The following is a 27,964-nucleotide window of genomic DNA, read 5'->3' on the forward strand; positions in this document are numbered from 1 at the left end:
TGAACCGTATTTACGTGTAGTCCATGAGTTTCACGATAAATATATGAATGTACAGTTATGTCGATAACGTATTTACTGACCTTGCATATTACAGCTAGCCTATCTGTATCTTTCCTCGTGAGGTATAATTCTTGTCAGTTCATGTAATGCTGGTAACAAACAAGAAAACAAGATACTAAATAAATATCCTCATTAACATAACAGTTATATTCGCTGTCATACATTATTTTACAAGTCAAAAACTTGTTTAAGCTGATCAGAAGCAACGCTAAAAATACAGTGTGTCCACCATGAACCTGCAACATTTCATTTGGCTGCCAAAAATCAATAAATGGAAATAAGTTGGTAACATGCATTGCAATATGTAGAGAAACTGTGGAAATTTCCTTGGCTATTTTTAAAAACCCGCGCGAGAGGTTGTACGTGGCGCTGCGGTAGCTTAAGTCAAAATGGCGACAGCGCAAGAGCGAGCACAAGCGATCTGGTGGTATGCTGAAACAAATTCGGTGATTCAAGTGCAATGCAACTTTCGGCCCGTGTTCCAGAAGGACCCACCATCACGGATCACCATTAACCCATTAATGCCCAGAAAATGTTTTGTGGTTTTTAGAACTAATATTCATTTCCTACGATCACAGTGATATGAAATGAGCATCTGAATATTTTTCCAGAAAATCCGGACATTATTAGGCTATTGTGGGCCTATTATCGAAGTGGCAGGATTTCCTGCCACTGGGAAATAAAGACATCAAAAATATACTTATTAAGTTATTATATTCAAAACTTCGCAATATGTTTGCAAATCATACCTGTTATGAACTTTTAACTTCTTTCACATAAAATATAAATTGCACAAAGGCTACAGATATTTGAAATAAGTGTTTACATAGAAAAAAATATATATAAAAACAATACATTTTACAATGTGCTACTGAATTTTCAGTATGGTAGATTTTCTGGCATTCTGGATGCAGTGGTACACTAATTTTCACATAAGAATGTTGCACGATGTCCACATTGCTTATATCTTGCATTAGAGTGTTCACTACGGATGATCCAGTGATCAGTCCTGTCGAAACGAACATTATGATGAGCTGCTTCTCGAATTTGAAGTGCTGAGCGAGGAGAATTTCTAGGTTTCCCGTACTGGATTAGGAGTTGCGAACTGCATTGCTGTTGGAAAGTTAGAAGTGAGATATCATGTCCTAGGGTGTGATAAAGCTTCCACGCATTTACGACGGCGGCATTTAGACCCCATGCAAACAAGGGCCACCACCATTTCTTGGATCTTATTCTTATTCTGTAGGTTGCTACATATTAATCATGGGAATCCACACCACCCATATATCTATTATACAGTGCAACTGAATGTGGTGGCTTATTTGAATCCTCCTCTTTGTCTTGGAACTCCAATGTTTAGCTTTTCCTATCGGAGTCGTTTTAGCAACATTGCTGGCGACTGTAACTACACTGTTGTCATTCCATCGCACTAAAATTACATAACCTGCAACACCAGTCTCCACAGCTGCCCTCTCTTTCTTTGGGATTTTTAATTTATTTGTAAGAGGAGCCTCATACACCCTGTTGTCGCGAGTTGTTCCTGTTGCTCCAATGCTTCAGCAGCTAGATCATGCAGAAGACCAATGGACGTGAAATAGTTATCAAAAATATATGACTGCCCTTTTGGATATCAGCCATCTTTAGAAGTTCAAAAGCAACATCAAACCCCTGTCCTTTCCCTGAAGATGGTAGGTTCGTATTATTGCCACAATATGGCTCCGCATGCAGCATAGAGCCATCTGCTGTGCAAAGAGACCAGAGCTTGAAACCAAACCCTATTGGTTTCTCTCGAATGAACTGTTTGGTTCCATGTCTGTCATAATACGGGAAAATTGGTTCGTCACTGCCCAGGTGTTCTGGAATGTCACAGAATTTGAATGATTTATTTAGTATATCGAAAATTGGTCTAACCTTGTAATAGCGATCATTAGAAGTTGCCATATTATCGACAAAATGTAGTCGTCTCATAATATCGTCAAAAGTATATCTCGTCATTGAATCAGAAATCAAAATGTTATATAAATCTGGTAATATACTCCAATAAAGTCGTCTGTGTGGAAGTTTATTATAGCCAGAAATCAAAAGAATGCCAAGAAAAACTAAAATATTCTCTTTTATTGTATAGAGTCAATAGATAGATTTTTCTGAATGCAGTAGGTCCTACTTCGGTCCACGATCGAGTCTATGAACTCTGTCGGATACGGAATGCATCCAACTATGCTCCCCAGTGGTGGTGGTGGTGTGGTGATGGTGGTGCATTACTTTCGTTATCAGAATCAGAATAAAATTGGGCGTCACTCTACAGAATACGCCGAGATAAATGAACAGGATCATTTTCCACTTCATCATCACTCTTGTCAGAGTCTTCATCTGTTTCGGCCTCAGGTTGCTCTCGTGGAGGAAGAATGGCAACATTCAGTCGTCTGCGATTCTCATTACCCCGTATTTACATCATATCAGATATTTCATTGACAGTGTCCAGCCGTGAACTGAAAAAATATTCAAATCACTATAGGTATAATATAAATGTCTAAGTTATATCCCGCTGGTAGGAAAACCTGCCATCAAAGTTTTGGCTACAATAAAGTACGTTATAAATTATGAAATGATATCAATCACAAATTATTCAAGTAGTATGCTTTATTGACTATGTATTTTCATAATCAGGTGGCATTTATTACTTTTAAAATGTGTACTGTTTACCCACTTTCTCTCTCGTTGCAAGCCATCTTTTGAAGATAAGTTGAATCGTGACTTCGAACCGATGTACTGATGGAGTCAGTTACCTAATGTCATTACAATTCGAAAATACTGTGCGGAGTATATCTTAGAATCCATTGTTGCAGTATTCATAACAAAAAAAATTATTTATACATTGTTAAAAATTTAAAACTTCAATGGTAGGAAAACCTGCCATGGGCATTAATGGGTTAAGACATGGAAACAGCACTTTTTGGCAACGGGAAGTGTGGTGAAATTGCATGGTGGCGGTAATGTGCGCGTATCAGAGGAGCGTGTAGCAGCAGTGAGACAGGCGTATGAACGAAGTCCACGCAAGTCAGTTCGACAAGCGGGACGAGAACTGCAGATGCCGAAGTCCACGGTACATAAGATACTGCATCGCTCTCTTGGGTTTCATGCATACAAATTGCAGTTGGTTCATGAACTGAAACCAGATGACGGTAATAAGAGGCAGGCATTTGCTATCGACATGTTACAGCACATTGATGAAGACCCAACATTTTTAACTTGCATTGCTTTTTCTGATGAGGCAACTTTTCATTTATCGGGCAAAGTCAACACACATAATGCGCGTATTTGGGGGTCAGAAAACCCACGCTGCATTGTGGAACACATTCGTGACAGCCCGAAATTAAATGTGTGGTGCGGATTGATGCACAATTTGATCATCGGCCCTTTTTCTTTGCAGAACAAACAGTTACGCGCAATACCTACCTCGACATGTTGGATCAATTTGTTGTGCCTCAGTTAATGCATTTGCAGCCGAACGTCATCTTTCAACAGGACGGCGACCGACCACATTGGAGCCTGATCGTTCGCGAATTTCTCGACACACAATTTCCCGGTCGCTGGATTGGACGTGATGGACCGACAAGATGACCACCTCGATCACCGGATATTACTCCTCTAGACTTTTCTCGTGGGGATATGTCAAGAACAAAGTGTATACAGGCCACAAATTTCGTGATCTTCAACAGCTACGCTGCCGCATAAGAGATGCCGTCAATTCCGTTACGCCCGAGATGCTTCAGAAGACCTGGCAGGAAATTGAATGCAGGCTAGATGTTCTTCGTGCAACGAGAGGATCTCATGTTGAGGTGTACTGATTTTTTAAATAAAACTTGGTGAGTTACTCTTGATATTGCATGCATTCTTTTCTTTTTACCCCAAGCAGTATGAATTATACAGAAATTTCAAATGTGTCAGGTTCATGGTGGACACCCTGTATTTATTTTTCTCAGATAAGCACTAGATAGAAACAGAGAAATGACTGTATTGTATATTTAATTCTAGTCTATTAATTTGTATGAAAGAAACTGGTAAGAAATGTTGTATATTTCTTGCTTTGAGTTTTTTGTCATTTTTCTTCAGGGGTGGTAGTCTATCTGCCACTATGGTCACATGGACATAGAAACCCAGAGAGTTATACACTTTAACGAATTTGATTAATCCCCTCTGACAATTTAGTTTACGAATAAGTATAGAATAAATGCTTACAAACAGTTAAAATTTCTACGAGAGTCGAAGTGTGGTAATGAAGTACAGGTGTAATTTTTAGTTTGACCGCTTCTGTGCTTGAACATAGTGTGGGGTGTGGCGGTATGTTCTCCACCTCTTTTCACTAGCTATTACGTCATGTAGATTGGAACTTGAATGGCGGGAGTTTGGCGAAGCTGCTTTCTCCAGTGGAGTCAATAGTTCCTCAAACTTTACATCATGCATTAGTGATCGTATTTGTGTACCCACAAGTATTCCTTCTTTAATTTTTGTTTTATTAATTTTAGGAAACTTCTGTTTCAAGTACATGAAACAGGAGTACTGTCCATGGCTTTGACGAAATTTTTCATTAATCCTAGTTTGATATGTAACGGAGGTAGATACACATTTTTAGGATTACACAATGCATCATGTTTCACATTTTTCTGTCCAGGAATGAATGATTCGCGTTTAGACCATTCTTTTCTAATGTAATGGTTTTTCTGTCCCTACTATCTCAGTGACACAAAAAACAACAGTAATTTGTGTAACCAAGCTGCAGACCAAGAATAAGTGCAGTTACCTTCACATCACCACAAATATTCCATTCACACACTGCATATTGAAGCTTTTCCAACATAAATTTTAAGTTTTCATATGTTTCTTTCATACCAGCAGAGTGAGCCACAGCTACTGATAGGTATTTATTACCATTATGTAGAAGCACAGTTTTTAAACTAAATTTAGAGGAATCAATGAACAAGCGCCATTCTGTTGGGTTATGTTCAATACCAAATGTCTCCATAAATGTCATTACAAAACACTAAGCTATTTTCTTCAGATAAATATTCTTTCAATTGAGAATGACGATTACGATACATATATATCTCTGTATTCTTTTGAAGAAGATTCCATCCTTTTAGCCGGGAAGCAAGCATTTCAGACTGTGTTTTGGATAACTTTAAATCTCTTATGAAATCGTTAAGATCATCTTGAGTCAATAAATGAGGCTCAGATGAACAGCTTTATTCAAAAGTTGTGTCACCAAACTCTGTTTCTTTTTCTTCCTTACTTCCATCAGAATCTGAGCTCTCTTCATCTGTCACATGTTCTGGTGGCTTTGGTATGGGCAATTGTTCGCAGTGTGGTACTGGTCTCATTGAAGATTGCAAGTTAGGGTACACCACTGTATGCTTTGATTTTGACGTAATCCCTTTAATGTTTGTTAAGCAGAAATAACAGTCAGAGGAGTGATCTTTGGGTTCCCTCCCATCATAGGGATAGCAAATGGAATGTGACGTGTGCCATTCTTCCATGCAGTTAGAAGCCTAAAACACGATAAACAGATATGTGGTCCAGGCCCTTTTTTGGTCCCCCACTTTACACCCAGAAATAAATTCATAACACCTTTTCACTAATGGAGTAAGGTTTCGCCTTTGAAATTTGAGTGTCACTTCACCACATATTATATAACAAAAGTTATTAGGATGATTTAAACAAACTCTAGGCATTTTGTAACTAACGACTAATTGAAAGGAATTTGTAAATAAGTAATACACAATAATTCAGACACAAAGAACACTCACAATGACATGTGTAATGGTTCTCTGCTATCTCACAACTGACATCTTTCTGATGAATGCGCGCTAAACTAGTTCACGTTTGTGCATGTCTGTACATGTTTGTGGATCCGTATTCAGCAGGCTGCGGTCTGTACATGTCTTTGTATGTCTGAACCTGTACAACAGTAGCAACGGTACCATTGGTTCCATCATATTTATAATGTTCTAGGAGGTTTTATTTGACAATGGACAAATTGACGAAGAAACGTTTATTTTACAAAATTGAAGTTGAAATAAAAAAAACTGTTGGTGATGGAGAAATTCCGAATACATATTTGAAAACACGATAAAAACTGCATCAAGTACAACTATTGGTACTCGTGAGACAAAAATCATGTTGGCCTGTGATTTGATGTTACATATTTTCATATATGCGAACAATTTTTCAATCTTCATAGAAAAATATGAAAAATCATCAAATGCTTTGCCCCACTTATTTCTGAACTATACGAGAGGTTTTTTCAACTGAGTACTTCATGTTTGCAATTCAGTTATACGTCGCTATATAGCCTAATTATGTAATTTGTGTATTGTTTGTCAGATCAGAAAATTTAAGTTTTGTCGTGAAAACTTGTTGGAGGCTGACTACCAAAATAATTGTTGGGAAATAAGGAATGTAACTACGTATTAGGTATTGACAAAATTGAGAAAACTGAACTCCAACGCTTGTTTTAACTTATAAAGGGACTTAATATTCGTTCTATAATTAAAAACATCATGTGAAAAGAGGAAGGCAGACAATAGTAAGTCTGGAGAAAGCTGGGTTTGCAGTGAAAGATCTGCCCTTGGGCAAAACACTGAATAAATGAATAAAAATTCATGCAAGTGCTTCACGAGGATTTACCTCACTTACGAAGCTTATTTCCGAAGACATTCTGAGAAAAAATATCATAAACATTTGTCATAATCTAAAGATTTTCAAAGTTACAATAATTTGAAATTTTTTGTAAATACCTTTTTTTTCTTTATTTTAAGAGTAAAAGAATGCTACAAATAGATAATCAACTATTCAGAAGTATCATTTCTTTAATTGGTTAGTGTTCTGAAGCTAAAAATGTGTATAGCTGACGCCAGGGTTTTTGGCGCGTGTCCTTGAGTACAATGCACAGTCTGCGAGCATCTATTGATGTGTAGCTGAAAATGGTTCCACCTCCTATACACGTCACTTCAGCAATCTGCCAACCACAGCTGTCAGTCTTGCTGCCCAGACGGCGGCAAAAGTAAGATACTAGCACTTAACTTTCCTGCGGTGTGTCCTTGAGTACAGTGTCCAGTCAGTGAGTTTCTGTTGCCACTGCAGCTGAGAACGGTATCTCCTCCTAAATACACGTCACATCAACAATCTACCAATCAAAGTGCCAGCTTATCGCCTATAAATTGCTACAAAAGACACTCGCACTTAAGTTTCTCATTACTTATTTCACATGCGAAAATCGGTGGCACGTCCTATACAGATTTTGTTCTTCCATTTTTAACTAAAAATGACATCATTCTCAGCACTTTCACAAAAATTGTTACAAATCATTAATATGACTTTAGGAACTTGATTCTTTACAATTTAATTATGCATCCTAATGTACAGTCTTGAAGAATTTTACAAGACAGGCGTGATTTGTAACAATTGTTGTGATAAATGCGTAGAAAATGTAATTTTGTAGTTAAAAATTAAAAAAAAAAAAAAAAAAAAAAAAAATTCTATACGAAGTAATTATGAAATTCACAACACATTTTTAGCTTCAGAATATTAGCTAATTAAAGAAATGATACTCCTGAATAGTTCATTCTGTATCTGCAATGTTCTTTTACCCTTAAAACTCAAGAATAATGGTATTTTACAAACAATTTCAAATTAGTGTAACTTTGAAAATATTGAGATTAAGACAAAATGTTTATATGACATTTTTGTTCAGAATGTCTTCGGAAATAAGCTCCGTAAGGGACGGTAAATCCTCACGAATCACTCCGTATATTGCTAATAATCATTTGTGCTGATAAATTAGATGCATGATTATCTGTCAAACGAGTATAGCCTACATGGATTCGATTCGTTGGGGAAGATGTGAATGACTCATTATCTTCTTCTCTGTTATTTGCTTTTAATATTGCTAAACATATAAATAGTGCAAAATTTATTTTATATACTGTACACATACATTATAGTATAGTATATATTTATTTAACCGTCAGACCTTATCTTCCCCTCTACCAGGGGATTGCAACCACGATTTTAAGATTACAATTGCAATTAATATTAAATTTGCAATTACAATAAATAACTAAAAGTTTACCTGATTAATAAAGGTTAGACAATTTATTGTAGAAGTTAACAAAGACAGATTTACTTAAGTGCAAATTAAACCTGGGATAATAAATTTATATAGTGATGAAATTACGGGATATTGAAATATTTTGTGATAGAATAAGATAACTATTTACAAGAAGCCATGTCTGAACGAGTCTCAATTACTGACAAAGTGCTTAGTAAGTTTGCATTTGAATTCAATTTTATTTCGACTCCCTGATGCTAGCAGGTAGCGAATTCCAGAGTCTTGGCAGGACTATTGTGAAAGAGGATGAATATGAGGAGGTGCGACGGGATGGTATTGTTAATATTGTTTCATGGCAAGAGAATGTGTTCAGATTATGGTGGAAAAAAAGGTAAATGAAGCCAACCTATTGCATCCAGGTATGGGGTAAGATGATCATATTTGCGAACATTGCTTACAAAACGTACACACAAATTATCAATCCTGCATTACGAAGATATGTAAGGATGATAAACAAAATGCTCAATAAAATTTACTCAACATTCAGTTCCAATGGATTGTTGCATATTCACATATTTACTGTATATTAAAAACATAGAATTGTTTGCTAATAAATTTGATATATCAGTAGTATAGAAATTATGTTGATTTAAAATATAATAATAACAATTCATTTACTTGTCACTCTATATATTAGTAATATTTCGATTTTCCGTTAAATACTCATAAAGGAATATTTAAAGTTTGAAATGGATTATTTAATTCAGTTAACATAGTCTCTTTCACATAAATTTATTGGAACTGGCTAACATTTTATACTTGAAATAAAGTCAGCGAGCAGTAATTATTGTGAACAGTATTTTTAATTAAGTTCCTATGTCATTTATAAAAAAAGTATACATACCGATATATAGTTTTAAAGACACAACGTTTCCTTCAAACATCATACTGTACATTCGTAGAACATGAATGAATTGGTTATCAGGTTATTGTTGTTATGGTGAATTGAAGCACCGAGTACCATATACACTATTTGTTTAGAAATGACGTAGGAACTTAATTATAGCATGGTCGAATAATTGAGAACCCCTTGGACCTTTAGAATATGAAATGGATATAATAATTCACTGTCTATTTTAATAATATAATCTCAGTAGGAGTGCTGTAATTAACCATTATAAACACATTCATTACACAGAACTTATAACCCCGAACATTTTTTAGCATTTTCGGAATAAACATTTGGCATTATATCTTCCACAAATTAATATGTATGATTATTGCAATAATCTTTGCTTTACTTTACCACGAATTTAACTAAATGCTTATTATAAAATGAGTAGTACCTTTATTTATTATAATACAGTTATCTGAAGTATATAAACATAACAAGGCTTCAATACCTTACCATTCATAGTACTTAAGCAATATTATTCATATTTATAAAGTAGTGTAAGTTTGCAATACCAGTTCAGTATTAGTGAGTACCGGTATACCAGATAACATAATTGTTTCAGCTAATAATCTCGTAGCTGTAGTTTACAGTTTAGTAGGTAGTGTCCACACAGTAATCCCAAGCGTTGTTATCGGTTTTGTACAAGAACTTTCCCCAACTAGTGTTTGTGTACGATGTCCTCCAGTAGGCTGAGTTGAAACTAGTCACAGCAAAAGTTTCTGAAGTACTAGTGACAAACAATTCTTGTAGAGGATGTAGTTCGTTCTTTAGTAAGAATTGTTAAAGCATTAGTGGAATAGTTCCTCTTGAATTTCTCACGTAATCTTGTGTTGATCTAATACATGCACTTGTCTTCGTAGTGGAATGTGTTTATGGAATAGTTGCAGGAAATTTTGAAGCTTTTTTCTCAACTGTATCAATCTATTAGGTGTACTTTCGTTCGAAGAACATTGTGTAGAAAAAAATTACTCGTGTTGTTGAAGTAATTCTCCCACCTAGAGTTACTGTAGTCAGTATAGTTTGTTATGCAGAAGTTTCTTTGGAAGCTGTAGTAGTAGACGTAGTTACACTTTGAGCTTTTGTGTCTACGATGATGGTGTCAGAAACTGTGTTTGTAAACGAGGATTGTTTTACAGTAGATTCTGATGAAACCGTTGTCCCATCAGAAGGAATACTATGAGCTGTTCTTTCTACAATTGTGATATCAGGAATTGTTATCTTAGGCGTATTTTGTTCTGAAGTAGTTTCTGTTGATAGTTTAGTAACAGCAGTAGCTACACTTGCAGCTGTTGTTTCTATCGTGGTAGTGTCCGAAACTTTAATTGATGTTCCAGTTTTTTGTACAGTAGCTTCAGTTGACATTGTAGTCACATCATTACTTTCGGTTTGAGCTTTGGTCTCTAAAGTTCTAATTCCAGAAACAGCTGTGGATGTGGAATATTCTGCTGCATTATCTGTTGATATTGCAGTCCCAGTATTAATTAGATTTTGAGTTGTTACAGAAAGTGTTGTTTGTTCTGCGATATTTTCTGTTGGCACTTTAGTTCCAAAAGTAGTAACGATTTGAGTAGTTTGAATAGAGGTAGTGTCAGAATATGTCGTTGTGGGTGTGGTTTCTTTTGCTCTGGATTCTGTGGAAGACGTAGTCCCAGCCGTAGTAACACCTTGAGCTCTTGTTTCTACAGTGGTCATGTCAGATACTATTGCAAGTATATTTTGTTCTGTAATATAACCTTTCGACACTGTAGTCCCTGGATTAGTAATGCTTTGAACTGTTGTTTCTAGAGTGGTGTTAACAGAAATCGTTTTTGGTATGGTTCCTTCTGCAGCAGTTTCTGTTGACATTGTACTTCCGGAAGTAGTAATGCTTTGAGCTTTTGTATCAGCATTGGTTTTGCCAGGATTTGCTGTCGATGTAGTTTGTACTGCTGTATTTTCTATTGGTCCAATAGTTACAGCATTAATAACGCTTTGAGTCGCTGTCTGTAGAGTGGTGTTATCAGAAACATTTGGTGTATTTATTTCTGCTCTGTTCTCTGTTGACACTGTAGTCCTAGCATTTGTAATAATTTCAGCTGTTGTCTTTAGAGTGATGATGTCGAAAACCGTTGTAGGTGTGGTTCGTTCTGTAATCGTTTCTGTTAGCACTGTAGTTTCAACAGCATTATCGGTATTAGATATTGTTTCAGCATTGGTGTTGCCAGAAAATGTTATAAGTGTAATCTGTTCTCCTGTGGATACTGTGGACGTTATAGTTTAAATAGTAGTAACTCCTTGTACTTCTGTCTCTTTTGTAGTGATGTCAGAAGTAGTTCTAGATGTCATATGTTCTGAAGTAGTATCTACAGACTCTGTCATTGTAGCATTAATAACGCTTTCATTTGTTGTTTCTACAGTAGTAGTGACAAAACGTGGTGTAGTTTTTATTTGTTCTGAAGTAGTTTCAGCTGACGCTTTAGTTCTATCACTAGTAACTCTTTGAGTTATCTCCGAAGTGCTAATGTCAGAAACTGTCATGGGTGTGGTTTGATCTGTGTTAGTGTTTGTTGACTGTACTTCCAGCAGTAGTAACACTTTGAGCTATTGCCTGAGCAGTAGCAGTGCCAGGAATTATTGTTGTTGTAGTCTTTATTTGTTCTGTTGAAAATTTTGTGGGCGCCGATGTTCCAGAAGTAGTAATACCTTGCACTGTACTCTGTACAGACGCCGCCGTAACAAACATAGTGGTTATAGATGTTGTTTGTTCTGCAGTTGTGTCTTTTAGCACTGTTGTCTCAGCATTAGTGACGCTGTGAGCTGTTGTTTCTTGGGTGATTGTATCAGATACAACTGTAGGTGTGGTATGTTCAGCGGTAGTTTTTGTTGACATAGCAGTTGCAGCAGTATTAACGCTTCGAGCTGATGTATCAGCATCTGAGCTGTGAGATATTGCTATTTTAGCTGTACTTTGTTCCGAAGTAGCTCTTGTTGACACTGTAGGTCTAGCTGTGGTAATGCTTTGAGATATTTTATCTACAGTATTGATGTCAGAAACTCTTGTAGTAGTCATTTGCTCTGCTATATTATCTTTTGACATTGTAGTTGCAGCATTAATAACGCTTTGACTTACTGCTTCTCTTGTTGTAGTGGGAAGAACAGTTGTAAGTGTAGTTTGTTCTGAAGTAGTTTCTGATGAAATTCCAGCAGTAATAAGACTTTGAGCCGTTTTCTCAGTAGTTGTATTAGAAATTATTGCTGTAGGTGCAGTTTGTTGTGAAGTAGTATGTGTTGGCCCTGCAGTTCCAGCACTATTAACGGATTGAGCTGTTGTGTTTGTAGTGATGATGTTAGAAATTGTTGTTTCTGTGTTTTGATCTGTTGATACTGAACCGGTAGTACTAGAATTAGTAAAGATTTTATTTGTCTCTAGAGTTGTAGTCTCAGTAGTTGTTGTGATTTGTTCTTCAGTAGTATCTCTTGACACTGTAGTCCCAGCATTAGTTACTTTTTGAACTGTCGATTCTAGAGTGGTTTGGTCAAACACTGTTGTCGGTGTAGTTTGTTCTGCAGAAGTTTCGGCTGACACTATATTTCCAAAATTAGGAACACTTTGAACTGTTTTTCCAGTAGTGAGATTGTCAGAAATTATTGTTGTAGGTATAGTTTGTTTTGCAGTGTGTTCTATGGATGCCGTTATCCCAGCAGTAGTATTTGTTACAGGGTTAATCGTAGAAATTGATGCTATAGATGTAATTTGTTGTGTAGTACTACCTGTTGACACTGTAGCCTCAGTATTAGTAACATCTTGAGTATCTGTTTCTAGAGTGGTTCTGTCAAGGACAGTTGTAGATGTGATTTCTTTTGTTGTAATTTCAGTTGACACTATAGCTGTAGCTGTAGTAGCGTTTTGAGTCTTTTCCTCGGCATTGGTGTTGTCAGATGTGGGTGTAGTCTGTTTTACAGAATCTATTGAAACTGCAGTTTCAGCAGTAGTAACGTTTTGAACATTCGTCTCTAGAGTGGTTTTATAAGAAACTGTTGTAGGCATAGTTTGCTTTACTGCACGACCTGTTGACACAGTGGTCTCAGCATTAGTACCACTTTCAGGTGTTGTTTCTAGATTGGTGCTATCAGAAACTGTTGTTGGTGTGTTTATTTCTGCTGTATTCTCTGATGACATTGTATCCCTAGCATTAGTAACGCTTTCAGCTCTTGTTTCTGGAGTGGCGGTATCAGAAACTGTAGTAGGTATGTTTTGTTCTGCAGTTGTTTCTGTTGATTTTGTAGTTCCAGCAGTAGTAACGCTGTAATCTGTTGTCCTAGCAGCGGTGGTGTGAGAAATTGTTGTATAAGTATTCTGTCCTGCAGTGGGTTCTGTGGAGACTATAGTCCCACCAGTCGTAACGCCTTGAGATGTCTCTACAATGGTTGTGTCAGAATCTGTTATAACTTCTTTGGTTTGTTCAGCTATAGTATCTGATGCCATAGTAGTTTCAGCATTAGTATCGCTTTTAGTTGTAGTATCTGATGCCATAGTAGTTTCAGAAATAGTTTCACTTTTAGTTGTTGTTTCCAGAGTAGTGGCGTCAGACATTGTTGTACTTGCGGTTTGTTCTGCAATATTTTGTATTGATGCTGTAGTTCCAGCAAGGTTTACACTTTGAGCTGTTGTCTCTGTAGGGGTAGTGTTAAAAGCTATTGTTGTAGTTGTGGTTAGCCCTCCCGAAGTATTTGATACAGTAGTCTCAACAGTAGTAACTGTTGTAGACATAGCTTGTCCTGCAGTAGTTTCAGCTGTCACTGTGATCCCAGAGATAGTAACGCTTTGTGCTGTTACCTCAGCAGTGATATCATTTATAGTAAGTGTAGTTTGTTCTAGAGCGATCTCTTTGGACTGTGTAGTCTCTCCATTACTAACGCCTTGATCTGTCATCTCTACAGTGATGTTATTGGAAACTGTTGTATGTGTAGTTTTTTCTGTAATGGATTCTATTGACACTATAGCGCCAGCAATAGTAGCATTCTCAGATGTTTTTACTGTTGTAGTGCCCAATATTGTTGTAGGTGTAGATTGTTCTGCGTTAGACTCTCTTGACGTTTCTATCCCAAGAGATCTATTGCCTTGAGCTTTTGTCTCAGAAATTGTTGTAGCTGCAGTCTCTTCTGCGGAAGTGTTGGTTGACATTTTAATTCCAGCGATATTAGCGCTTTGTGCTGTTACTTCAGCAACGGAATTTTCAGAATTTGTTATAGGAATAGTTTGTTCTGGAGTGGATTGTGTGGACGGTATAGTCTCAACAGTAGTAATGTCTTGAGATGTTGTCTCTACAGCGATGGTGTTGGAAACTGTTGTTGAAGGTGTTTTTTGTGCAGCAGAAATTGTTGACACTGTAATACTAGTAGTATCTGCTTTTGTAGCCTCCGACACTATTCTTGTAGATGTGGTTTGTTCTGCAATAGATTCTTTTGACAGTCCAGTCCCAACAGTTAAAGTGCTTTGAGCTATTGTCTCAGAAACGTTTGTTATAGGTGTGGTTTTCACTGCAATAGAGTCTGTTGAATCATATTTTAGAGTAGTAAATAAATTTTGATTTGATGTTTTTCCAGTGAGAGTCACAGATGCTATTGGTGAAGTTTTTGTTTCCTGTAGAGTATCATCTGTGAACTTTATAGTTCCAGCGATAGTAACGTTCTCAGTAGTTGCTCTATATGCGATGGAAGTACTTGTTTCATCTTTTGTTGTTATTGCAGGTGTATCTATCCATACCTCATCATTATCCTTTATTTGACCATTTTCTTGAATTATTTCCTGCGTCATTGGATTTGGAGATATTTCTGTACTTGTTGAAAATGTGAGTAATTTTGTTGGAGTACCCGTTGATTGTTCATTGTTGTGTGTTTTATGGCCTGTTTTAAGGCAGCCTATCAATATATTTAACATCTCATCTACTGTGGCTATTAGCAAACTTTTTATGCTCTTTGCATAAGATATTAACATTTCGCGCACTTTTGGAAAGATAATATTTGGTATTATTTTGTTTAGGATAGTTATTAGATGTTCAATACTTTCATCTACTTTAAGAGTCATATTTTTTAGAAATCCTCTCACTCTAGGTGAGGAAGTCTGTCTTTCTGGGATATTTCGTATAGATTCGAAGAATTTTTCAATCGCTCTTTTCGTCTTGTCATCAAATTCTTGGAACGCTTTCTTTACCGATCCAAATACGAAGCCTGAAGGCACTATTTTGGCAATCGTCCCTATCGTGAGGGCTATTGTATTTGTACCAATTGATTCTAATGCTGCAAGAGTCCTTCCTATTGTTATATTAAATATACCATTATTGTTGCAAGGAGATTCTTCGAATACTGTTGAAATGGTATTGATTTCTGGTTCCTTTTGCGTATGTAGACATCCCAATATTATGTTGAATATTTCATTAGTCGTAGCAATTATAGGATCTTTTATCATTATTTTTATACCTTCGATATTCTGGCGTAGCCCGGGAAATATTTTTTCTGGGACATTATTTTTTAATTTATCTATTAACTTGGTTATTTCGTTGTCTATATCATCCGTAATTTTTTTTACAAAACCCCTAAATTTTTCGAAAGAAGTTTCTCTCTCCGGGAATTTCAACATATCATCGAAGAAGTTTGTAATCGTTACGTGGATTGACTTATATAAGTTCTCAACTAATTTTTTTATTTGATCAAGGATTGGAACAGAGGGTATAATTTCGGCAAATACACCTACTGTCAATTCTGTAGCCCTACTAAGAGTCGATTTTAATCCCCTAAGTAATCGACCTATAGTCAGATCAATAATGCCTTTATTATTACATGGGGATACAGTGGTAGGCACTTCTGTTGTCCTTTGCACTTTGAGACATCCAATAATTATATTGAGTATCTCGTCTACAGTTGCACTGATGCGATCATGAATATCGTTCAATAAGTCGAAAATATAAGTTTGGGCTTTACTAAATAAAAAATCTGGTAGTAAATTATGTATCGTATTAATCAGTTCATATATTATTCTGTCTATTCTGGTTTTGACATCAATAAGTGTCCCTCTTATTATAGGTAAGGACGTGTTTCTTTCAGGAATATTTTGTATTCCCTCTGTTGATTTCGTTATTATCTCGATAATTCTGTGATTTACTCCAGCCAATATATTTTTCAAAGGCTGCAGCAAACCCCCTGGAGTTATTTCAGCAATCCTCCCAACTGTGGCATTAATTGATTTGATCGCAGCAGATTTAAAATTGTCAATCAACCTCCCTACTGTTAATTTGAGAACTCCATTGTTGTTGCATGGAGATGCAGTGGTTGTTGGAGTAATTTCTTGAGAAGGTCCTGTTGTTTCCACTTGTGATGAAGCTTCTTGTAGTAGTAAAGACGTAATAATCACAGCGATTATTGTCTGTAAATAAAATTAATTAATTTTAAAATTATGAACCATAAATAAAATGCGTTACAACATGTGTTTTTTCCTTCATCAGCATGCTCTATTACCTAACGTAACAGTACATGCTTTCTTGAACAATTAGGATTTTATAAACTTTTATATCTTATATATAAAAATCAATGTGGCTATGTATGTACATGTACATGTATGTATGTATGTATGTATGTATGTATGTATGTATGTATGTATGTACTCAATACAAATCTACACGCTTTGACCAATATTTGCCAAAGTTTGCACATTTACCTTCATAACCCGGAGAAGAACATAGGCTACATTAAAATTGGACAGATGGACGTTAAATTATTGAAAACAATAAAAATTAAAAAGAAATAAGGCATGTATGATATTAAAATGGCCTATTCTACAGTCAGTTGTCTTTTATTGACGTCATCCAGTCACATATTCTTCCGTTGTAAAAGCGCCCATATTATTATTGAAATATTAAATAAAATAACATTAAATTTAAATATCGTAAATGAGGAACGATCTCTTGATTGAATTTGTCATGGTCAATAACATAAATTCAAAACCAAACCTAATAGACAGCAAATATGAAAGCATTCATAACACTTAAATTCAAGCACTTTAACACGTAGCTCTCTATAGCGTTGTGGTAAGGTGAGTGACTTTAATGTATGGAGACTCAAGTTCGAACCTGCGCACAATACTTTTTTAAACATTTTTTGATAATTTATTTACATTATTTTAGATACTTTATATTATTTTAACCCGCCATAAAGGGAGTTTTACTACATAAATAATATATCCGTAGTATTTTATTTATGCTGTCTCAAACAGAGTTACCATAAAATTATGTTAATGTACGTATTTAAGCTCACTGAAAATGACAGTATATTAATTCTAAAATATATGTCTTTCACATTATTGTTATTCATGTCCGAATATGTGTTATTCCTAATTATATCGATATTATCATGTTGTGAATGTACAGTATATATGTTAAGCCTACTGGAAATAGCAATCTGTTAATTTTTAAAATAACCTTCTCTCAAAATATTATTCTTCAAGTTCAAAAATGATTCATTGCCAGATTATACTGTATTCTGTACATAAAATAACAATCACATAATTAAATACAACATTATTTTAGATACGTTATTTTATTTTAAACCAATATAAAGGGGGGTTTCACTACATAAATAATATATCCGTAGTATTTTATTTATGCTGTTTCAAACAAAGTTACCATACAATTATACTGAAATATTAAATAAAATAACATTAAATTCAAATTACGTAAATGAGGGACGATCTTTTGATTGAATGTGTCATGTGGCTTGAATTTACAATATAATATAGCATAGAACATATTTTTGTTTAATATTTAAGTAGCCTATTCAAAATCAAACATAATAGACAGCAAACATGAAGGCATTCATAACACGTAAATTCAATTGCTTTACTAGATAGCTCTGTAGCATAGTAGTAGGGTGAATTACTTTGGTGTAGAGGAACCCAGGTTCGAGCCTGTTTTTTTATTGTTTTGATAATTTGTTTGCATTATTTTAGATATGTTATTTTATTTTAATCCGACATAAAGGGGGTTTTACTATATAAATAATATCCGTAGTATTTTATTTATGCTGTCTCAAACAAAGTTACCATACAATTATGTGAATGTACTGTACATACGTAAGCTCACTGAAAATAACAGCGTATTAATGCTAATATGTATGTCTTTCAAAATATTGTTGTTCATGTCCGAATATGTGTTATTGCTAAATTATATCTATATTATCATGTCGTGAATGTACAATAATATGTATGTTAAGCCTACTGGAAATAACAATCTGTTAATTTTTAAAATAAGTTTCCCTCAAATATTATCCTTCAAGTCCAAAAATGTTTAATTCCGTGATTATATATTGTAGGGCCTGTTCTGTAACATAAAATAAAAATGACATAATTAAGATACAGTATTATGTACGAGTATTTGTAAGACATCATTTTTCGAGTCATATTTAAGAAAACGGGTATGCTATAAGCAGACGTAAAGCGGTCAAGGGGTTCAAATTCTCCAATCCTATTATATATATATTTTTTTTATTTCCATATTGATTCTTTGATACCAGCGATTAAGAGGTAAATTGTAACTCACCATGAGACCCCAAAGGGTTCAGACTGAGAAGAAGAGAATTACCTATTTATCGTTAACTGTCTTTAAACGTCAAGCGAAAGCACACGTAAACAGGAAATTACACTAAATTTGTGTCAGCACAGCTTTAGATCACTGTAGAACATTGAGTCTATGCTACACGGATGAAAAGGGACCGAGGGAATGTTTTTCTTTAGTTAAACTACAAGACAATCTAATTAAGAACAAAAAAAAGTAAGGTACATGATAGCATCTTTTCTCTTCGGTGTCTGATCATCAGCTGTTTTAAATTCTGTTAATCTTGGCAGGTGTTTTGGCTAAGAAGGTCATTAATTCATTTAAGTGACACTATGTAAAGATTCATCTTTAGGGACTAGAAAAGCTTAGTAAAGACAGTAATTCGTTTTGTTTTTCTATACTTGAGTTGCCGAGATCTCCTCAAGTCTGAAGCAAAGAGGAAAACCCGAGTAATGCCGGGAACTTTTAGCTAGTAATTAATAAAAATGAATGTTTTGAACAAACTGTACCATGTCCTTGAGGTATTTCTGAACTATTCGTTAGTTACAGGTCAGCGTACCGCCGCGTATTAAAGCGTTTCTTTTTAACCCTAAACAACAGACTTACGTAATATGAGCTTTGAAAACAGATGTGCGGTCTCTGATTCCGATATTATATTAGTATTGTTGTGTGCACAAGAATAAAGCTATGGATGTGAATTAACTTTGATGGTGTTGTTTTACATCTCTTCGCTTAATTTAAAAAGCTGAGATGTAATATACTGCAATGTTTTTTTTGTAAAATCATAAATGCTCAATGACGTGACAACTACTGTTTGGAAGTACTGTGTACACAAATGTAGATGCCTCTATCAATACTCTAAGGGGTATAAGTGCCATTATTTTAACTGATTATTCTTCATGTCATAAGGAAGAAAAAATTTCCTTACAATTGTTTTTCTAATTGCAATATTAAACTAATTATTAAAGTTTCAATATTAGGCGTTTGGTAACGCTGCTGGATAGGAGGGAGTTACAAGTACACGGTGCAGCTCAAGCGAATACAGACATGCCGGTACAAAAGAGCTAATGTAAGGGCGGACCGTTGTTTACATAAAACGAATAACAAATCCAAACTTTCAATCACATTAATAGAACTTTATGGTAAATTTCCATTTCATTGGGAATATTGGTCCATTTTTTATTGTACGTATAAAAATAAACAATAATGGTTTACTGCACAAAATTACACGAACTTTTTCTTAAATCCAACATTTTAATCTCTCCCGCTTCCATAAAGCAGTACCATTTTTAAAGAAATTTCTGTTTGTGTGATTTTCGAAACGAGGGTCCACAAAGTGTGGAGTAACGGTTAGCGTGTCTGGCCGCGAAACCAGGTGGCCCGGGTTCGATTCCCGGTCGGGGCAAGTTACCTGGTTGAGGTTTTTCCAGGGTTTTCCTTCAACCCAATATGAGCAAATGCTGGGTAAGTTTCGGTGTTGGACTCCGGACTCATTTCACCGGCATTATCACCTTCATCTCATTCAGACCCTAAATAACCTAAGATGCTGACAAAGCGTCGTAAAATAACCTACTACTACGCGAAACGAGGTAAGAGACTCTCAGTACCTAATGAACGTTGAGAAACCGCTGCAAAAGTTCGCCGATTAGGTAACCTTCATTCCGGAAAACATTGACGGTACATCTTCTTGCCTCACTTGAATTACGACGACTTTCTCTATAAATTAATAACATATAATATTCCTAGAACTGTGAATGACATTGTAAGTTGTTTATCGAATAAGTTGGTGCCGAACTGTCATCCGCTCGGCAGTAGACCTATGGACAGGGAGCTTGAACTCAGCTGACATGTACGTGCCTATGTCTGTGCAGAGTACTGCCTGCTGAATACGTTGCCACGTTTCTCATGCCACAATATTAACAAAGTTTACCCTGCAATTTTACTTAATTTCACGAAAACGCAATAGAACATACAAAATATATATTTAAACTAATATTAACCCTTTGCTAATTAGACCTACTGATGTCATTATTATCGTAATTTCACTAACGATATAAGCAGTATAACGCGAATAAAATAGGAGAAGAAATATTTTTCTGGGAAAACTATCTAATTTAGATCCTATGTTGTATGAACATTTTTTGATCCTGTAGACCGTCCCCGATGACTTTGAAAAGGACGGCACTTATACCCCTTACACCCTGTATATGTATTAATGTTCAATTTTGAATGAAATTAGCGGAATATTATACATTTAATGATTACATGAAATAAAAAAGAAATAATATATATTGTTTAAAGCAAAAATATTCATAAACACTACCTACTCGTACTTTATATACAGTACACTTTCAATAGGCAACCATTGTTGATCACTTTCAAGGACGAAATCTTGTTCACCTGCAGAGTCAACTCACTATCCTCATCCTCTATCTACTGAAGCACTGTCTCGTCAAAGTTTTCATCACTAACACTAAATTTTTGCGAAGGGCCTTGTGTAGAATTCATTGCCAGAACGGAGAAAAAACAGTCCAGTTACACAAACATGCGGTCTACGATACCACTAGCCATATACTATGTGTACTATCTCCAGTACTACACGAAATAATTGAATATCACTAAGTGAACAGCGCCACCGGTTTCCCTTTCAGAAAGTACACAAACGTTCACATTCGTAAAGTTGCGGGAATTGGATCATTTCCACATTAAATTTTTGGGATCGGTTTCAGAGACCGCACCTTTGGCCTATGCGGACTCCGCTGTACGTTTCACTGATACACATTTTAATTCACTTAATCGAACTAATTCCTTGGGAATATCAACTTCTATAAGATTATTAAGCTTATAGGCTATAAAACTTCCCTCTTTACAGAGACATATGCCTTTTTGAAATCTATGAATAATTGGTGTACTCCCATTTCTCCTCCAATAGCTGCCGAATACAAAATAGTTGATCTATTACTCCTAAAACCACACTGATGATCCCCAATAATTTCATCTACATGCGGAGTTAATCTTCTCAAAAAAATATTGGACAAAATTTTGTACGCCATCAACAAAAGGGTAAAATCAGGGTAAAATAGTCATAATAAAATCACGTCCATAATTATAATTCTTCAAAATACTAATAATTCATCTTTGTTTTCGGTGTTGATAATTCATTTCTCTCTGATTCTGTCTTACTTTATTAATGTTCATGATTAGAACTTAGTATTATAATATTCGGGAAGAACATAGCAAAATTAAAAATATATATTCCCACAGTCCCCTTAATTACCGAGGTCGGTCCTCCAGTTTTTGTGGTACTTGCAGTAAATCTAAAAAGTTGCAGTTCTTACATTTCAGGTATAACATTAAGTGTGTAGATAAGGATAATATTAAAATAAGTTTCCACTGAACGTATATTATTTTAACTGTTTAGTCCTCGGCGCGACAGCCCATGCTGGTTTCACGTCTACTTGTCTCAGCAGAGGTGAAAAATCTTCAAACCAGTGTACTGCAGTGCGTCTTGTGGTTAGCACGATGATCCTCCCCAGCCGATTTAGCTGGTTCGCGGAATCGGCGCTACCTACTGTTACTCCCCAAATTCATGACAATGCTGAATGGACACCTGATCTATACTGTGCCCTAAATCTCATTAACATATGCGTTCTCTCACAGGATAGCGCTCGAACCAATTCTCATTCCATAATACGATGCCGCCTTTGTATCAAGGAGCTATGGCATAAATAATAACTGATTAATATCATTGTATTTTATTTCTGATTCGGGATTTAGTATTATTAGGCCTTATTGTTAGGAAAAAATTCACAAACGATTAGGGAAAACACAGAAATTTTACTGAAGCAAGTAAAGGAATAGGTTTGGAAGTAAATCCCGGAAAGACAAAGTATATGATCATGTCTCGCGAACAGAATATTGTACGAAATAGAAACATAAAAATTGGAGATTTAAACTTCGAAGAGGTTGAATAATTTAAATATCTTGGAGCAACAGTAACAAAAATATAAATGACACTCGGAAGGAAATTAAACGCAGAATAAATGTAGGAAAATGCCTGCTATTATTCGATTAAGAAGTTTTTGTCATCTAGTCTGCTGTCAAATAATCTGAATGTTAGAATTTATAAAACAGTTGTATTACCGGTCGTTCTGTATGGTTTTGAAACTTGAACTCTCGCTTTGAGAGAGGAACAGAGATTAAGGATGTTTGAGAATAAGGTTCTTAGGAAAATATTTGGAGCTAAGAGAGATGAAATTACAGGAGAGTGGAGAAAGTTACACAACGCAGAACTGCACGCATTGTTTTCTTCACCTGACATAATTAGAAACATTAAATCCAGACGCTTGAGATGGGCAGGGCATGTAGCACGTATGGGCGAATCCAGAAATGCATATAGAGTGTTAGTTGGGAGACCGGAGGGAAAAAGACCTTTGGGGAGGCCAAGACGTAGATGGGAGGATAATATTAAAAAGGATTTGAGGGAGGTGGATATGGTGATAGAGACCGGATTAATCTTGCACAGGATAGGGACCGATGGCGGGCTTATGTGAGGGCGGCAGTGAACCTGCGGGTTCCTTAAAAGCTGTTTGTAAGTATTATTATTATTATTATTATTATTATTATTATTATTATTATTATTATTATTATCATCATCATCATCATCATCATCATCATCGTCGTGACTCGCGAGCAGCCCCTGGAAAACGAAGCAAATGAAGAGGAGTACATAGGTACATAGTAGAGGCTATACCCCCACCCACAACGGACTTGCAGTTCGTTGTATACAACGTAACTGATATCACTGGTGGGTTGGCTTCATAGTATCATGTCATTATAAAGACCATTGAAAATCCCACGGAAATGTGAATTTCGAACAGAATATCGATCCTTGTAAAATATATATAAATTATTATTATTATTATGCTAGAATGTATTACTTTACTGTAATTCCACAATTAAACATTGATAATAATATAATTTTCATCCATTCTATAATTCACCAAGAGGCACTATGGAGGAAAGCAACAAAAATGAAATATGTTATGGAGTTGATTTTTGACATCATGACCCAAATAAAATCAAAGTCAAATTAAAACATCGGAAATTACGAAAACTCCTACAGGACGTGGGGGAAGAACACCATATTTTCCATTCCATATTATACAGCTATAAAGTGACTTAGCCTTCAAAAAATGCTTCGTCGGTTTTTGGCAAGCGTAACATAACTTCTGCTTTTATGAAGGAAAAGGTGCGTATAATTTTCTTTACGTACCAGTAATTGTCGCCTATGTTTGAAATATTATATTACACTGCCCTAGGATTTCAATATGTTAATAAATATTTACTGTTATAGACACAAAAATTCCCAAATTGCAGGAAAATTGGCTGCTAGATTTGACATCCCTTTCCGAAATTTCAGAACACTTCAACAATTTAAATCGATACCTTCAAGGGAATAATAAAAAATATAGTTCATATGTACGACAATATCAATTCTTTCCTTTTACTTACACATTTATGGAATTTATTAAAAACGAAGACATTTAATTTTCCTTGCTTCCACTCATTTGAAAATACTGTATATGATATTTCAAATTACAATATTACATTGATCTCTTGAATGAACTACATAAAGATTTTCATAATAAATGATTCGTTCAATTTAAAAATTGAAACTGATTTCCAATTGTATGGAAATCTTTTTGGCTTAGAAGCGATGATAATAAGATCTGAATTACAATAGGGAGTTGTATACCGTATCTCTTAAACAACGTGTTTTATGGAAATACAGTATAAAGTTTCCGAATGTGTTAATATTTTCAAATTGTTAACAAATTAAAATACACTAATCTCATGTCTTATGCAGCCAAAATCACAGCCATGTATGGCTCCACATTATATGATTATATGTGAACAATTTTTTACAAAAATGAACATTGCAAAACCAGAAAGAAAAACCCGTGTTAGAGATGAGTATCCCACTTTGATCAGTTACTGAAATACCATTTCTCTTTGAATTACTGTCCCGGTTTTGTTCTGTTATACTTTATCAGTCATTATTCAACGAAACTGTGAAAAGTGACGAAAAAAATATTGAAAACGTCAATAATAATCACTGTGATCAACGTTGTATTTCTAAGATTACAGTCCGGCACTGTACATTGACTACTGTGGTAAGAAGAAGCGTACTCACCCCCTTTCATCCCTTCCATTTGAATGCTGAGCTTATTGCGTTCTGCTGATGTATTCGGAAAGTAGTTTTGCCGACGTATGCTTTAAATTGAATTAACTTCCTTGTTATATATTACATTTTGTAGCTCAACTGATGAATAATTGTTTAGGTTTGTAAACTGAATCATCTGCTTGCTATGTACTGAATTTTTTTTGTGGAGCCACCAACGTAGCTCAGTCGGCAGACTCCTTACCCTGCTGAACCGCAGGTGGCTTAGATCGCTGTTTGGTCTGATTACCTGATTGCGTTTTTTCCGAGGTTTTCCTCAACCATAAGTAAAATGCCAGGTTATCTATGGCGAATCCTCGACCTCATCTCATTTCATCTCGCCAAAAAATTGTAATCTTGTAAAATTTTGACTTGTTCTACATCTTAAAGCTTAAATGCTAATGTAATATCTATGGAATACAATAAATGAAATGGAAAGGAAAAATGAAAAATGATAACAGCTTGTTTGGTGCAAGTCAGTTTTTCATCCAAATTTGTCTAGTTTCGAGCAGTATCTTATAGATGGTGCTGATAATTTAAAGGTTCAAAGTAAATTGAAATCGAAATCTAGGTTCCAGAAAACTCAGCTAGTAAATGGTCTGATGAACACAGAGTTGAGTGTTATCCGAATAATGTTATTAACCGAGTTTTATACAAAAATACTAAGATAATCAGTAAATTTTCCGCCGTTGGTGAAAACGGCCCATGTCAAATTTTGATAAAAATGTAGTCGTTGAAGGCGGATTGTTTCGGAATATAAAAGGTTATCCAAAAAATAAGCTCCCAGTTTAAAACGGCCATACGTTTCTAGATTCTGCAAAGACACCAATGTGAGTTTATTATAACAAGAAGAAGCAAGAAACAAAAAAAAAGTGAAACATGACTACTCGATCGTTTGTTATCGGTAACTACCGGTTTCTCAAATTTGTTCATCAGTTTACGAAATGATTTTATACAGCACGGTCCATTTTTCAATCCATGCATTGTTGTTGCATTCGTAATAGCACTGAACGAGGCCAATACGAACTCGTAAAAGGAAAACGATTTATTATTGCAGTCTGTATTCTTAACCAAAATTGTTTATACGAGTTCAGGCGTAATGTAGTCACCATAGCAAGGAAATGCACATCGAAAGAAAATAAAACCAATCCCTCTGAAGCATAATGATATGTAGGCTATGTTTTTGTTGTTTATTGTTAGTAAAATAACAAGTACAATAATACAGCCTTAATTCTTCCCTGAAGGAGTAAAAACTCGTGCTCAGGGAGTTATCTAAACACATACTTAATACAATCGAAGTTATTTGACACAAAGTGGGTCAAGGAAAAAAAAAAAGAATATATTAACTTTAAAAATACAATTTCAATTTTAACACTTCAAATCATACACATCCATACACATATTAAATCAACATATATGTTTTAACAATTAAATTCCTAACGCTATTTTTGAAATTTCTGATACTAAAATTTTCCAAATTTGGGTATTTTTCAATTATTTTATTATATAACCTTGGACCAAAGTAGGTACCATGGCTAAGAGCTGTGCTTGTGAAACACTTTGGTTCTGCTGGTCGTATAAAATCGGATCTTTTAGTTCCATATTTATGATGATACAATTTGAATTTATTACTATTTTTATGTATGAAGTTTAATAAGGCAATATAATAAATCTGTTTAACTTTGAAAACATTAAAATCAGTGAACAAAAGCTCGGATGAGTAATCAATTGGTTTATTAAGGCATATTTTAATTATTCTTTTCTGAATAAGTATTAGAGGAGTGAGATTAGAATTATAAGCATTTCCCCATCCTAAAATTCCATATTGGAGAATGGATTGAAATAAAGCTAAATAAATGAGACGTAAACTATTAACTGGTAAATATGACTGAAGTTTAACAAAGATATAAATTGTTTTACGTAATCTATTGCATAAATATGTAATATTACTAATATGTTTATTCCATCGTAAGTGTTGGTCGATTGTAATGCCTAAATACTTAACTTCTGAGGATTCGGTTAATATGAGACATTCACAATAACATTTTGAGAAGAACAATCAGAATGATGAATTTTGAGCCTAAAAGAAGATTGAAGAGTTTTAAGACCACTAGATTTTAGTGAAAACGGAACAACAGTTGTTTTGGATGTGTTAAAGGAAAGAGCGTTTGAATCAAACCACTCTGTAATTACCTGTAATCCAGTATTCGCATTAATATAAGTGCCTTTCCAAGATTTTTCACCAAACTGTTAATATGTACAGTACAAACTGGAAGCTTACTTTGGAATAACCATACATATTGTATATATTAAATGTTGTGGTCAGCAGTCAAAATTAATAATTTTTCTCCGCTTACATAGTGCTTCATAGACTTTACCTTCAAAAACTCCATGGCGAAGACCTGATGCTTGTCCAACTGCTAATGTCCGGCAGAGATACACGCTTACCGTTTTATTCTACTGTATTTTCCGTGCAGTTTTTTTTAGATCAGTTTCTTGTCGAGGTGAGTTGTTGGGAGGCTCATATCGGCCCTATCGCTGAAGGCAGGGGAGTGAGTAGTTTCGTGGCTAGTCGGTTAATAATCGTGAAAGACTTGTTCATATGGGGAGATAAGTTTGACACCCAACGTTAAGATATCTCGTGAACTTCGTTACAACATGTTAATCTACAAATTACTCGATTCATGTTTGGGTCCATATATGGAAATAAAGATATGGTGCTTCGCGAACACCATTGAGGATTGTATGCCTACAAATTAATCGATTTCATGCTTGATTTATTGCGTAGCAATAAAGATTTATTTTCTCTCCATAGAATTTGCATGTGTGTCTCTTCCCCATTGCTTATCCCATGTCGACTTAAGCCGACTTCTTATGCTACTCTGACTACATCATTGAATGCCTCCAATCTAGTATTGTTTAACCCTTTCATTCACTGCGTCCTCTACAGAGGACAGCAACTTTAATGCCGCTTCAAAACAGTTGTTGACATGTCCTTTCAGTCATCTTGTCCTTTCAAGTGGACAAGTCATATC

The 27,964-nt window shown here is 35.2% G+C and overlaps 1 protein-coding gene and 1 long non-coding RNA gene across 2 annotated transcripts in view; one reads left to right on the forward strand and one right to left on the reverse strand.

The window, feature by feature from the left end:
- LOC138699892 (uncharacterized) overlaps nucleotides 1-27,964 on the forward strand; it is a 561,221-nt gene that overhangs the window by 415,649 nt on the left and 117,608 nt on the right. The window lies entirely within an intron of this gene.
- LOC138699890 (mucin-22-like) lies at nucleotides 11,510-27,361 on the reverse strand. The gene is made up of 2 exons (XM_069826091.1): nucleotides 27,308-27,361; nucleotides 11,510-16,524 (listed from the first exon to the last, which is right to left on the reverse strand). The coding sequence occupies exons 1-2, from the start codon at nucleotides 27,320-27,322 to the stop codon at nucleotides 11,659-11,661; spliced, it is 4,881 nt and encodes a 1,626-aa protein (XP_069682192.1). The 5' UTR covers nucleotides 27,323-27,361; the 3' UTR covers nucleotides 11,510-11,658.

Source organism: Periplaneta americana, chromosome 5 (genome assembly GCF_040183065.1).
Source record: "Periplaneta americana isolate PAMFEO1 chromosome 5, P.americana_PAMFEO1_priV1, whole genome shotgun sequence".
NCBI classification, from domain to species: domain Eukaryota; kingdom Metazoa; phylum Arthropoda; class Insecta; order Blattodea; family Blattidae; genus Periplaneta; species Periplaneta americana.